At 37.1% G+C, this 14,593-nt stretch overlaps 1 protein-coding gene across 12 annotated transcripts in view; it reads left to right on the top strand.

Annotated features, from left to right (window-relative positions):
• EVC2 (EvC ciliary complex subunit 2) overlaps positions 1-14,593 on the top strand; it is a 61,227-nt gene that overhangs the window by 27,946 nt on the left and 18,688 nt on the right. For all 12 annotated transcript variants that reach the window (XM_059845187.1, XM_059845194.1, XM_059845192.1 and 9 more), the window contains 4 exons: positions 3,985-4,309; positions 6,935-7,174; positions 8,686-8,861; positions 14,220-14,379. In XM_059845187.1, coding sequence (XP_059701170.1) covers positions 3,985-4,309; positions 6,935-7,174; positions 8,686-8,861; positions 14,220-14,379 — 901 coding nt within the window. The remainder of the gene's footprint in view (positions 1-3,984; positions 4,310-6,934; positions 7,175-8,685; positions 8,862-14,219; positions 14,380-14,593) is intronic.

Here is a 14,593-nt window from a genome sequence, read left to right as displayed (position 1 = left end):
CAGTAGTTTCTTATCTTTATAAATTCAGATTTAGTTTTAAAAATGTGTTTGAAAGCCATTAGTTATTTTTAGGACTGTTAAATTCAGCAGCTATAAGTTCTCCTGTTCAAAAATTCTCTCTGTGAGCCTGTAATTTGAATAATAAGACTTAAAGACACAATTACTTGGTCATTAATGAGAGGTTTCAACTTTTTGTAGTGTGTTGTGTTTTGGTCTGTCTTTTTTTGAATTAACTATTTTTGATTTCCTGACCTCAGCTGCTTTCCTGTATTCTTTCATTAGGTTTGTGGAGGACATCACTTGCTCAGGAACTCTTTCTGCTTCTCTATGTTTGGCGTCTGGGATTCTCCCCTTCCAGATCTCTCTAACAGATTTTTAAAACCTCTTTTTCTTCAAGTGAGTGATAAAGCTTTGCACTTGCTGTTTGAAGTTTCATTTTCTGTGTGTCTGTTCAGCTTTCCTTCCCCCATCCTTTTGTGTTACCTGCCTTCTGAACTATTCTCATCCTTTCTTTGCATGCTTTGTCCAACAAAAGCTTTCAACTTTTTCATCAATAGGTTGCCATCAGCTACGTGTACTTCATTAGCTTTCATGTTTCTATGATGCTGAATATGCTCAGGAAGTGAGGCAAGACCTTTTAAACATCAATTACAATAACAAGCAGAGTGCAGAGCATTTAAAGCAAATTATTAAATGTACCTTGGCTTGAGGATACAGAGTGTCAGGCTAGAATTTTTTACCTCTATGTGACGTGAAACATTTAATCTGGTTGATTGTAAACATTGTTCTTCTGAGGGAGTTGAATGAAACCAAATGAAAGCATTCAGTATGTACAGGATTCCTGTTTTACTGACTGTTGGTGTGAAGCAGCATGCTAGAGGTGTCCTCAACCTCTCTGTTTTGAGTAAAGAGCTTGAAGCAAGGTTTCTGATGTGTGTGATGAGCTTGTCTCATTTCTGCTGGCTGCTGTATGAAGATCACAGACTGGAAGCAGAGCACATCATATGGAAGGGAGCTTTCATGTTTTTACAGCCACAACCTTTCTTCAGCTGCCACTGCCAAAAGGTGATGGTGTGGGTGCTATCTTCAAAGATGTGACCTGGGAGAGCTATGGCTTGTAATTACTTTTCTCTCTGCTGTTACCCTTGGTTTGGTGGAACAGTTCATGAACTTCTCTTCCATTGCCTTCTTCACCAGCGTGCTGTCAGGAAAATGAAGAGTATGAGTTACAGGTTAAATACACCTGAGATCCCAGGAGACTCATTATTCACTTGCTGACACAGCAGCATCAGGTGATTTTTACCATTGCTCCTCCTGCATTTTGCATCATGTGGAGTTACTGGGGTACTGTAGTTCTCCTTGAGGGTGAAAAGGAGCATGGAAATCTTGCTGGAAATGGAATCAGGTTGAGTCTGTAATGACTTGCAGCAAGTAGGAAGAAGTGCTGTGGGAAGACTGAGGGAAAGATAACAGGAAATGTTCTGATTGTGTTTCATTTTGGTTTTCATTCTTGGGATCAATTATGAACAAGAGTGGAAAAGTAATAGGGAGGTGGGTGAGGAATAGCTTTAATCTTCTTTGAGGCATGCTTTAAAAAAGCCCTGTATTTGTGATAAGGAATAAATTATGTGTTATGAACTATGTAACAATGTGGTAGAGCTGTGAAGTGTTACTTTCCAAGGAGAGGGATGAGGAATTCAGTCTTTCACATCTCAGTAAAAAAGGGTTAGTAGGTGCTGGGGCAACCATCTATCATTGCATGCTTGAAGAACAGAAAAATAATGACTTAGGAACTTGTTGTTATGGCAAACAAAGAGAGTTGAAGGATGTAACTAATAAAATTCTAAGGATGAGGCACTCTTTGGAGAAATTACCTAGTGGAACAATTGATTAAAATGTTTAGGTCTTTGTTAGGGAATGCTTGAAAGGCAGGATGTTTCTCACAGAAGACAGATATGCTTCAATTAAATTAGAGCTGCTGAACTTAAAGCAGGAAGTAAAAAAGAAAAATCTGGTGGCTTCGATTTTACAGGCTAGTAATGAATTTGTGAACCTATGAAGGAAAGCCTCCTACCAATGCCTCACAGTCATTAGAGAAATATTATAGCAAGAAGCTCCCATTCTCTGATTCCTTGTTTTTGTATAAGTGCGTTTACACAACTCTTTTTTTTTCAAGTTGTCAAAAACAGCTTGATAATAGCTGGCTGTGTCCTGAGACTGTAAGCAAAATGACTTAAGAGAAAACACACATCCTGATACATTGATCCTGCCATCACTTGCCCTCTTTACTGGAGCAAGAAGGACTCTGCCCAGGGATCAGTGCCCTGAGGTACTTTACCATGAATGTAGGTGAAATGTTACCCAAGAAAGCTGTGTACCTCCAGCTGCAGTGTCCATCTGTAGACAGGACAGAGAAGCTGGATGCTTGTGTTGCCTTGGGGATATTATAGCAAATATTAGCTCTTAGAGGATCTTCAGATTACTGAGAGAAATGTTTCAGGCTCATGGTACTTCAATTGCAGGAATTTCTGTTCCTGTATATAAGGAAGAGGGGGTAAAATGGAGGAGGTTTAGCAGCTGCAGCCAACCAGCCAGCCCTGCAGCAGGTTGCCATGATGAGGACAGCCGTCACCAGTGTGTTTCTGTGATGTCAAGAAATTGCAACAGAAAATCAGTCTGTGGTTGATGATTACATTTCAAAGCTAGTCTCCCAAATACTTCAAGTATTTGAGTCATTATGAGAAAACAATTCCACCCCATCAATTTCAGGATGGGGAGAATACATCTCTTGGGCTGTCAGGGAGGCAGTGATGATATGTCAGTGGTTTACTTTTAATTAAACTTTACTTGCTTTCATAAGGAAAGGAAAGTTTGACAAAAAAAGCAAAGTGTTTCTAGATTTGCATGTCTTCTTTTATACGATTCTGAATGTAGTATCATTCCACTCTCTTGCAAGTCTTACCAAGATCTTTGCTATGGATTTGAAATTTATTCTGAGATTTTTCTTTAGAAAAATTAGACCAATAATTTAGCATAAGCAAAAAAAAAAAAAAAAAAGAATGGGTTTAAGCCCCTAATAGTATGTTTTTAGGTCACAAAGAAATTTGTGTATACGTGGTCCACACACAGAAATATACAGTGTTGTGTATTCACGTAATTTGACATGCAGGAACAAAATCCACTGAGTTTTCTAGTGTGGAATTGAGTTCAGGTGTAGAATTTAGAGTAGTTACATTGTATATCAAATCAGAATAATTATAATTCCAATTTAACTCTACAGATAAATGAGAATGTATTTATATGCAACATGACGTATTGCATTTTCTAAAAGCTCTTGTATATCTATATGGCTTTGATCTCTTTTCTAGAACTCTGTTAATGTTCATGAGAGACAGATACCAGCTATTTTATTTGTATTAGCATAAAATTGAAACTGCCCCCTCTTCTCTGCAGAGAAGGGCGTACACCAGCCAAGAATATGAAACAGTGATGTATCAATCTAGATGGGTCAGTGAGTTTAGAACTGTTTTACAAAGTCAGTAAAATTTATTGTTTATTCAGGTGCCCATTTGATCTGCTTCCCAACAGGGATAGCAGCTTGGGTTGTTTTTTTTTTTGGGGGGGGGGGGGGACAGGTGTCAGACATTTCTGTTGGCTTTTATCTGAGGGAATGTTTTGAGTATTAGTAAAGAAAAGATTTTTCTTTTTCTGTCTGAATTGGAAATGGGAGTGTGGACATACTTCATTAAAGTTGCTGTAGTAGAAGTTGACTCACCGTGTTGTTTAATGAATGATTACTGTCATGATTAATAAACTCATATACTGTGATATTCCTGGACATCTCTGACTGCCATTTCATTACCCAGTATTGAGTGAATCTAGATGCAGTCTAGAGATTGAATGCTCTAGATACAAGGATCTTGTTTTCTGACAGAAATTTCCCATAATCTGCAGTTTCTAACAGTCCTGATTACCTTTGCACAGTTTGGAGGTTGCCAGCCTGACACGGGCAGATGCCAGCCTGGAGGCCAGTCGAACGCAGATCTGTAAAGAAGTGATTGCTATGATGTTGAAGAACATGGTCTTAAATCACAGCCTCTTTCCTCATGTGGAGAAGAAAATAAGTTCAGTTTTCAAAAAGCAGTTTCTTGCAATGGAGGAAGAGATTCAAGAGGAGTATGAAAGGAAGATGGTGGCTTTAACAGCTGAGTGTAATCTGGAAACTAGGAAGGCAATGGAGGCTCAATGCCAGAAAGCACGAGCTGCAAATGAAGAGGCTGAGGAATTAATGAAGAAAATTAATGAAAAGGTAAATCTGGTTTTAAACCAAGATATTTTGCATCATATGTAGTTTTACAGAGATATTTTCTCTTTTAGATTAGAACAGCTTAGTTCTCCTCCTAGAAGAGTAAAGATCTACAATTAAATGTGTTCAAAAATTCAGATGTCATGATCAGAGTAGTTGTTAAGAAATTTTGTTTAATTCACTAGAAAATGATTTTTTCTTGAGACAGTCTGTGACATCTGACGACAAAGGGTTGTCATAACCCTCTTTGTTTTGGGGGTTTTTTATAATCACTTATACTATTGCAAAGAGGTATACTTTTATTTACTGTGTTTTACTGCAGCACTTTCTGAGATTTCAGACACTGTGTGAAGTATTTTGCACTTTCAGAGCAGAACAAATTCCCTGCATCATAAACCTTACAGTCTAGGTAAAAAGCTTCCAATATTTATGTTCTGTTTTTGAAGAAAATTAGAATATAAGCACAACCAAAGGCTGATTTCCCTCCGAAATGAGTGAAGGCAAGCAGTGCCATGGTTTAGTTGAGGTATTAGGGCATGAGTTGGACTCAATGATCTTTAAGGTCTCTTCCAACCTAGTCATTTTGTGAATTCTGTGAACAATCCATATTTTAGACAGAGCAAGGAGTAGACTTCTCTTGGAAATAGCCTCTTTATAATAAATAAATAAATAACAGAAGTCAGAGTATGACTCCTTACAATGCTCCAGTCTTCCATGTCTTTTTTTGAGTATATTGGATGCTTACAATAAAACTGATTTCCCCCCACCCTTTATTATTATTTGTAACAACTTCCTGTGGCTTGGAAGGATTCTGGTAAGTTTTGAATATTTCATCTCTGTAAGCTTAAAATGCCAAAATGCCCCAAGTTGATGTTTCATGTTTGTTAAGAGGGTGACTTGGTGGGAACAAATAGTGCAGTTTGTTACTTACTAGTGGGGCTTTGCTTCTGGATCACAAGTGGTATTTGTATATCACATACCCACAATTGTTTAGGTCTTTTATGACAATTTATTATTAAAGTTTTGACACAATTATTTTTTTTGCATATCATGACCCATTAAAGGTTCTCCAGTATGTTGAGGCTCTCAGGAAGTACTTTGTTTTATCAGGCTGTTAAGTAGAGAAAATTAATGGCACAAGGCTAGTGAGCCAGTAGAATTTCTTTGATGTTTTCAGGTGGATTTTAAATTGTGACTGTGTAGCTTTCTATGCCTGTAGGATATGGCTATCCTGAACTAGCACCTAGAGGTGCTAGAGATGCAAGAGGTGGGAAGGGAGAGATACTTGTGGACACCTTCTTAAGGATGAACTGTACTCTGCTGGAGACTTTCTCCTTCAGGTGGATGTAGAAGGAGCCTAGACCTCACTGAGCTAAGTCCTGCCTTTGCAGAGAGAGCCTGAAAACTCAGTGTGTGAACTCACACTAAATATACTCTCAAAAAGTGCCTTTGCTTTGTAAGAAATGTATTGGCATTGGGTCAGACTGATTTGTACTGAAAATCCTGAATAGCAGGAGTCAAACAAGCAATTAAGGCCAGTCCAGTACCTGTCCTGGTCCATTTACCATATCCTATCATTGCTGTTGCTGTTGACTTTTCTGTCTGTAGAAGGACCTGGTTTTATACATGCCACAGCACGTGCTGCAGAAGGACATTCTGAGCGTGAGGGTTGGCTCACAGCCATTCTCCTGAGCAGCAGGTGTACTGACACCCAAGGGATAGCAGTGGAAAACAACTAGAGCAATAACCTCCTCCCCTTCTCAGCCAAGACATAGAATTTCTATTCCTTTTTGATTAATTATTTGCTGTCTGCAGTGTGTCTCTTGGGAAAGAGAAGTGAAGTGTGGAGGGCAGTTCTCCTCAAGATAATTGGTATGAAATTTAGAACAACTGACATTGTGACTGTTAGGTAGCTCTGCTGGCATAAGAAGCATTCTTTGCTCTGTGGGACATGTATGTTTTGATTCTATAATGACTTTATGCCATCTGAGATTAAAACTATGAATATGTAAGTCTTACTAGAGAACTAAGGGGAAGTATTTCTGCCAAAAAAGATTTTAAAGTAATTACCATTTAATTCTACTCCATGGTTGTACATGTAAATCTAAAACAATGCTCTTGGATTAATTTGTAGAAACTGATGGTTAAAGCAGGTCACCGATAATAAAATCTTCTCAAGATTTTTAGTAGAATAGGGTTTTTTCCTAATTCATGTTGTTTATAAAATTATGCTTATTATTATTTACTGGTATGTGCTGTATGAGTCTGTTTAATTTTAATAAGATTTCAGGATTTATGAAACCTAAAAATTAATTTAATATATAGTTTTTGTGTTGATATTCATGACGTTTTATATAATTTATGTTATATAAGACTTGTGAATTTTAAAAGGACTTTATTATGCCTTGGAAGTGATATCTGGATTAGAAACTGGCAACTGTACAGCCCTGCCATCCAAACAGGTGAAAACTATGCAAAGTGTACACTGATTCAATATTAGCCTTCACATAAACCTGAAATAACAGTAACTAAAGTATTTATAAAATTTATATGAGCTAGTAGCACTGATACTTAAAAATATGTTGAATTCTGAAAATTACTTCTGATGCATTTATTTCTTTTTTGCAGCCTGCTATAGAATACAGAAGTCTTCTGGACAAACTTCACAGGTTGCAGCAGGACTGCCTGAAGAGGTTCCTTTTCATAAAGCAGGAGGAATATTTTGCAAAGGCTTATAGAGAGCTGGCTGTTACCCAGAGAAAGGAGCTGCATACCATCTTTTTTACACAAATAACAAATGCCACTTCAAAGGGAGAACTGAAGGTGGAAGCAGCTAAAACATTAGTGGAAGGTTACTCTAAAGTACAGGTAATAGGATGATATCTCCATTCCTAACCTAAAGACAGAATACAAAATACAAACCTGCAGGAACTTTCAAGAATTGTTTCAAGATTAATGTTATCACTTTCATAACGAGCTTTCGTAGAAAGTATTTAAAAAATAATAATGCATTCATTATGCACATCCAGGCATCTACACAACTGTAATATTGAGGTACATGCACATGTTCAAAAGTCCATAGGCACCAAGTGCTCTTATATACTTCAGGAGATGTACTGAGCTCCCCAATCTAAATATGTAGATTATTGGAATTGTGGTGTGTCTGAAGTACTATGATTTTGTACTTAGAGAGGTTGAGTGTCTCCAGGTTATATTATCAAGGGATACTGATGGAGAGTATGTTCAGGACTTAAGTTTTGTTTTCAGCTACATTTTAAACCTTTTTCAGTAGAGTAGCTTAAGTTGTTTCCTTATGGTTTTCTTTTTTTGTTTGGTTGTTTTTTGCTCCATTTGTGTTGAAAGTTAGTGCTCTGGATTACAGAAGTTCTGGGCATTTTTCTTCTGGCTGCTTTTTGAGGAAGAGTATGATTGTTGTGGTCCTGCAGGTTGAGGGGGGAGGTTAAAAAGCAACATATGGAAAGTAGTTGTCGGAGCATGTAAGGTCCACTCCTAAAACCTGGTGCACAACTTTGTATACAGAAGCTACACATGGGCCATTGTCAGAGGGAGATGCAGCAAGCACTTTGTGCAGAAGATAGTTAAGCAGCCAGATCAAAGAGGTAGAGCAAGTGAAAAAAAGATTTAACTATGTTTTGGCTGCTCAGACATGGGTCGTGTAACTAGCAGACCTTGTCTTGGCTATTTTTGCTAGCAGAATATCTGCTATAGAGCACTGTGTGCCTAACTCTGGTCTCTGCCCAGACCCATCTGTAGGTATTTAAGCCCTTCCTGTTTGCCACTGTTGGAAGGGGGAATTTCTAAGCCTGCCTGTGTGTAGTGGGCTTGGCTTTCCTTGTGCTATACTCAACATACATGGAAGAGTTGGCTTTGAAGCCAACTTACAGACACCTTTGAAGATGTGACCCTTTATGTAATCATGCAGTACATTGCAAAGAACAGTTCTGCTAACACTGGTAGGGTTGCATGTGTATGTAATGGTGAATATCTGGTAGGGTTGCATGTGTATGTAATGGTGAATATCTGGTAGGGTTGCATGTGTATGTAATGGTGAATATCTGATCAAATGACGCACTTAGGACATGCACTAACTGTTGAGAAAAGTACACGCAGTATTATCAGGCCAAAAGCTCTGAACATTTTTTTTTGTTTGTTTTTGGGGGATTTTTTGTTGAAATAATCATAATCATTTGATGTGATCATTAGAGTTAAGTTGATACAAGCTTATTATTTGACACTTGTAGGAGTTTTTAAACTTTGCCCTATTAACAAACAAATCTGTTCTGATACTCACAGTTGTTAGGCGAAATTAGCGTTACATCTAATTAAATGTTCACATTTGTTCATATTCTTTCCTATAGGGTGACATTGAAGAGCTAATGGATTTTTTGCAAGCTTGCAAGAAATATCATCTGAGTAAAAGATTTTCTTACAGAGAATATCTTATAAGTAAGATACAGTCATGGGATTCTCATGTCTCTGCTCTTATAAAAGCTGCAGCAGCCCAGATACCGAGTCTCATTAACAAGGCAGAAAGGTAAAGAACTCAACTCTTTCCTTGTCAGCCATTTTACTACATTATCTCACCAACAGCAGGCTCTTCAAAAGTCTTTATTTTGTGTTACCTAGCAGGAGAGTTGCATAAAATGTTATCTTTTAGTTAATTCTAAGAAAATATTTTGTAACTGATTGACTTTGTTAATTAAATCCCAGCAGGTACTAAGGTGAGGAGGTTTTGTTGTCTGTGTCCACTTTGTACAGCACAGATGGATTGCTGGAAACATATGTAGTACCTGATTGTAATTCTGAGTTCAGTGGGAACCAGGCTCATGTAAGATTCTCAATGTCGTTATGCATCCATTATTTGTGTAAATACTAGTCAGTCATGTGAAAACTCATGCCAGAGTCCATTGCAACATGTAATAGTGAAGACCATTTGTCTGCATGCTTTATACACAAATATCTGGATTTAACAGAAAATAACAATTTTGATTCACTTGTGATTGAGTGTGTTTGAGGAGCTGGACATATAGTTTCTCTTTTTGAACTGGAAATCATGAATATTTTCAAAGGAAATAGATTAAGTTTATAAATAATTTAACTGGAGGATTTTGACTAGCAGAGAATACCCCTGTTGCAGGAAATTAAAAGGTAGATCTCAGGGAAATAAGAAGTAGACCTGGAAATGTACTGTTGTAATACACACATTTAATTTATTTGGGATATCATACCAGACCCGGGCTGACTGAGTACTCTGTGATGGGTACTCAGAATCAAGGTAGAGAGGTAGAAATGGTGACTCAGCAGCCACACAGGGACGTAGTTATTTAGAATTGTGTGGCTGTGAGGAGCACTGAGGCAGACATTGTGCTGCCACCCAGGGAACTATGTTAGTTTGGCATATGGAGAGATTGGTGAGGAGCCTGCCAGGGCAGCAAAATATGTCAGCACTGCTGCTGTTGGTCATGTGTATGCAGCTTTTTTTGTCTATTTGAGATGTCTCTATTGATGTCAGTCACTGACAATATATGAAATGTTCATTAAGAGGACTAGATGAGCACTGATCTTTATGGTGTGTTTTTTTTCTTCCATAATGTTAACTTAATTTAAAAGTAATATAATATTAGGAAGCAGGAAGTCAGTTAAAAGCTATCAAAGATTGCATCTGTTGATGTGACAAAGCAATTTATCAGGGTGTTTAGGTATCTTTTCCTTGCTTTTCTTTTTGATTGTCCTGTGTTCTCCAGAAGGTAGTATCTCAGTTTATTTGCTACTGTTCTATTTTCTACAAGCAAACTGAAATAGCCTAGTATGACTCACGAGAAATTCCTAATTATATAACATAGGCTTGTATTTCAGTTTCTAACTAGAACGTGGTTTTGGGAATGTTTACAAATTGGAGCACTAGAATTTGAGCATCAAGAGCAGCCCAGTCTGAATGGTACTTTAAATTTGTAACCATAGTATCCTCTTATTTTTCACTTTACCATTGAATCTGCTTGCTAAATATAGATACAGCTCTGTCTTAATTTATTTTCTCCAGCTTTATAAAGGAGTGCCTTAAACTTACTGTTATAAATGGAGTTCTAAAATACAAAACTTAAGTGGAGAAGAGAGAAAAGATATAGATTAGATATGCCACAGATAGATGCAGTGATAAACCAGCAGATAGATATTGAGGGGAGAAGTCTTTTTAAAATGAAGCTTTACTAGTATGTTTAAAATTTATCAAATATCTAGGGAATTTCAAGTTAATGTGAAGAGGATTCTGTGTGGCTAGAAATGAATGTTATAAAAACAAAAATAAAACGAAATCATTTCTAGGGAGGGCTGTGAACATTTTAAATGAAATAGAGTTTTCATGCTGTATTTAAATAAAATGTCCCATTTGTCTGGACTAGTATTTGAGTACTCAGTGTCTTTTGAAAATCAAGTCCCAAAAAGCAGGAAAGAAGAATTTAAAATATAATCCGTAATCATGGATTTGAGGGATGGCTACATAGGCTCTTTACAGTTTTTCTTAAAGAATAATGGGCAAAAGGGCAATACTTGAGGCAGTGTTTATCTTGGGTTGTTCTTGCTATCAACAGAGGTGCAAGGTTCTTGATGGTTTTAAACTATAACATTGGTCTAACACTGTGTTATTCTTTTGCCAATATCTTCTTGTTCACAAGAGATGTCTTTCCTCTTCAGTCTCTTAAATTGAATTCAATTCTTTAAAATTTCTTTCATCTTCAGTCTCTTAAAAATTGAATTCAGTTCTTCTGATTCATTAGATACAAACAGTTGCAAGCTTCTTTTTAAATTTCTCCCAAAACTTAAATTTTTTAAGACCTCAAGGATTTCCTGTGTATTGTGTTTCTAAAGTGGTCAAAAGATTAAAGCAAGCACCTTATGCTGGTCTCATTCTTCTTAATAATCACCATTTATATGGACCTTGTCCATAGAAGGTAGTTTTCCAGTAATGTCTTGGCTGGACATTTGTGGAAGTCATCAGTAATGCATCAGTATGAAGTTTTCTAATAATCTCTTAAAACCTTTTCTGCTTGTAGCACTCTGCTATATTGGGGGGGGTGGATATTTTATTGCCCTGAATTATTTACAGCAAGATGCCAATTCAGCAGGTGAAATCCTGATGTAGCTGGAGTAGCATAGGCAGAGCCATGCAAGTTCTCTCTCTGTAGTTTCTCTATTGTGATGTGATCAGCCTCCATGTACATTCAGGCCTGTACAGCTTTTCTGCTTTTTTTGATCTCCCTATTGCTTCAGTGATGATCCTGTTCCTTTTCTAGCCTTCATGAAACAATTTTCCTTTGCTGGGGTCCAGCATCCTGGAACATTGATTCCCTGTAACATCAAAGTCCTGCTTTTCACTTCAGTGCTCTCACTTTGTATTTGCTCCTTAATTTGTGGACTTTTATTCAATACAGAGAAGTCAAGGTCTCTCTCTGACTGACCTGTGATACTGCTGCTGTTGGCTACACACTTCACCTCTGTATCTTCCTTGGTGCTCGCTGCCTTTGGGAGGATCTCCCTTTAAACATCCTTGGCATTACCACAGTATTCTCCTTCATTGAAATTCTCTTTGTTCAAAGATATGTGCCTGCACATTTCTTCAGTGATTAAATTTCTGGTGTGTTGAGATCAGACAGTTTTATCATACACTCTATACTGTCTCATTACCTTTCTCCTCTCCTTTTGTTTTGCATTTCTGTTTGGAGTCCTTTGAGACATCTTTTATTCCTAAAACTGTAATTGTTTTTATATTGTATTTACACGAAACCAGAAATGAAGGTGTCTTGCCAGGATTGAGCCTTTTAGGAATTACCATAGCACCAATTAATATAAGCTGGCACATAAACAGACATCGGCTTGGTGGTGGAATACTGCCTCACCTGCAGTTTTAGCTGCAGTCATACTGGATCTCTAAATAAACCAATTGAAACACTGTAGCCCTTTTTTAATCCTAAAAATAGGTAGCTATATATCATCTTCCTATCATTCTGTGTTGCATGACTTTTCTTAAACTTTCATTTGCTGTGTGGTTCCAGCACATCTATCTTTTTCTATTGCAGACTCTTTTCAGTGCTCTGGACAGGGATTTTAATTGGAGGCAGCAAGCCTGGGTTTATTTCCTCAGTACAAGAAAGGATGAAGGTGTTAAAAATAATATCTTGGTTATTATCTTTCCTCACTTTCTCACCATAATTAATTACCTTTATTCAGCTGTCTTTTCCCTTGGGTTCAGTCAAAAAGGAGGGGGAGGACTTAGAGTTACCAAGAAAACATGGTTCTGTTTGGGAGGTTTTGACATAACACTGAATTTTAAGATTGATTAGTTTTAAGGCAGAAATTACCTGGCCAAGAATGATGCTTGGTGGATTACTTGCAAAATACTGAAAGGTATTTTAATCCTCTTTGCAGATTAAAGAAATGCAATAGATGGACTTTGAAAAAGCTCTTTGAAAAGGAGGATCTGTTTTGTTGACATTACTGTGATAAAGCACATCTGGGTTTCTATCCAGCACATATATTATATAGGATTGATGTTTCATGGCTTGCTCAGATAGTTGTGGATGCTTGAGCAGAAGATAGGGAGGTGTGAATTATGGGTTCTGGCCACCCTGGTTACAGTGCAGTGGGTGCAAACGAGCTAATTTGGTAATCTTCTGCTTTATTTTAGCTCTTACTTCGTGAGTTTTGGTTGGAATTAAGTTGTCACAGTAGCAATAAATCCTAATAAACCAAAATAAGACTCTCCTTTCTGGAGAAGAGCTTGCTTACCACATTTAGATACAACTTTAATTTAGGAATTGGGCCAGTTATCACACTGGAATGAAACCTTGGAAGCTTTGGATTCATCTGAGTCCTGACTCTGTAATCTTTGAGAAAATGGGGACTGGATAGTTAAATTAGAAGGTATCTGTATAACATCCAGGTTCAGGTCAGGAATTGGTGCTTTCAATTCAAAGTTTCGTGTTGACCTTTTCAACATCACATTTTGTAAGTCCACTGTGCTTAATAGAAATTATAACTCACAACTATCCAACAGCCTGGTCTGAATTAAGATGTTCTTTTATTCTTCTGTTGAAGAAAGATTTGGGGAACTTGTAGTGTAAATGTAATAGCAAGTAAGTCCTGAAATTCAATTTGAGTTCATGGAGGTGGGAATTTTTTTTAACTGTTGCAGCCACTGTTGAGATCTTGTTTTCTCTTTTACATTAAATGCTGTAGCAACTGGAGGTAGACCATAGTGTTGAACTTCCACTTGAAAGCACTGTGGGCTTACAGCTGACAATTTGCTGTTTCAGATAATTGAATTTTGCTATTATTTTGAAATTTTTATAATTCTTCTGATGTAAAAATTGTAGAAAGTATGAATAGAAGTATTTTGTGGATATGATTGAAAAGAATATTTCTTTTTACTGGATTGCATACTTTAAAGAGAGATTTGTTTTAATAAGGAGAAGTTGTAAAAGACATATAAAATAAAATGGCATTCCAAGGGCATTAAATGAAAAAAATTAAATATGCTTAATATATAAGGTTTAAAATGTCTCATTTGAATATCACTTACATTACAAACTGATGTGTAATTGGTTTTTCACTTGCCTGTCCTTCCCATCTGTCCTTTTTGTCTATCCTTCCCATATATCCATCCTTCTTCTTGTTTCTTTTTATACACCTTCACAAACTGCCTCAATTCTGTGCTCATCTCTGAGATTGTCCTCTGATTATCCCCTTCCTTGTTTGATTCTCCCAAGTATCACTGCTAAAGAAAGAAAGATCATTCTTTGTGTCTATTTTGCTGAGCCTTTTTATGGTGCTAATTGCCTCATATGTCCTTTTGCTCTTAAGAATTTGAGATAACAGCCTTCAAACACTGTTATTACAGAGCAGGTCATCTACCTGAAAGTCATTTGGGAATCCTGCTGGACCGAGCTGAGGCTGAAATTAATTTTGTTAAACAGAAATTTGATCATGATTTAAAACAAGAAAAGCAGAAGCTTTGCCAGAAGCTCATTACCAAGCGAAGGCGGGAAATGCTGCAAAAGGTAATTATTTTCAATGGTTTTATTTTCCTAGGGCTTATCATGAATTAGAAATTGAATTAATTGAAAAATAAGATGTAGTTCTTATAGCAGGGGTCAGCACTGCCAGGAGCATGGTTTAAAATAAGTGCCAGTTGGTTTTAGCTGTGTGCCACCATATTCTGTATTAGTCATGCAGTAATTCATAGCTGTCAAACCGCACGAGGATGCATTTGTT

The sequence above is a fragment of the Haemorhous mexicanus genome, chromosome 4, assembly GCF_027477595.1.
Source record: "Haemorhous mexicanus isolate bHaeMex1 chromosome 4, bHaeMex1.pri, whole genome shotgun sequence".
NCBI classification, from domain to species: Eukaryota; Metazoa; Chordata; class Aves; order Passeriformes; family Fringillidae; genus Haemorhous; species Haemorhous mexicanus.
This window is presented reverse-complemented; position numbering and strand designations above follow the sequence as displayed.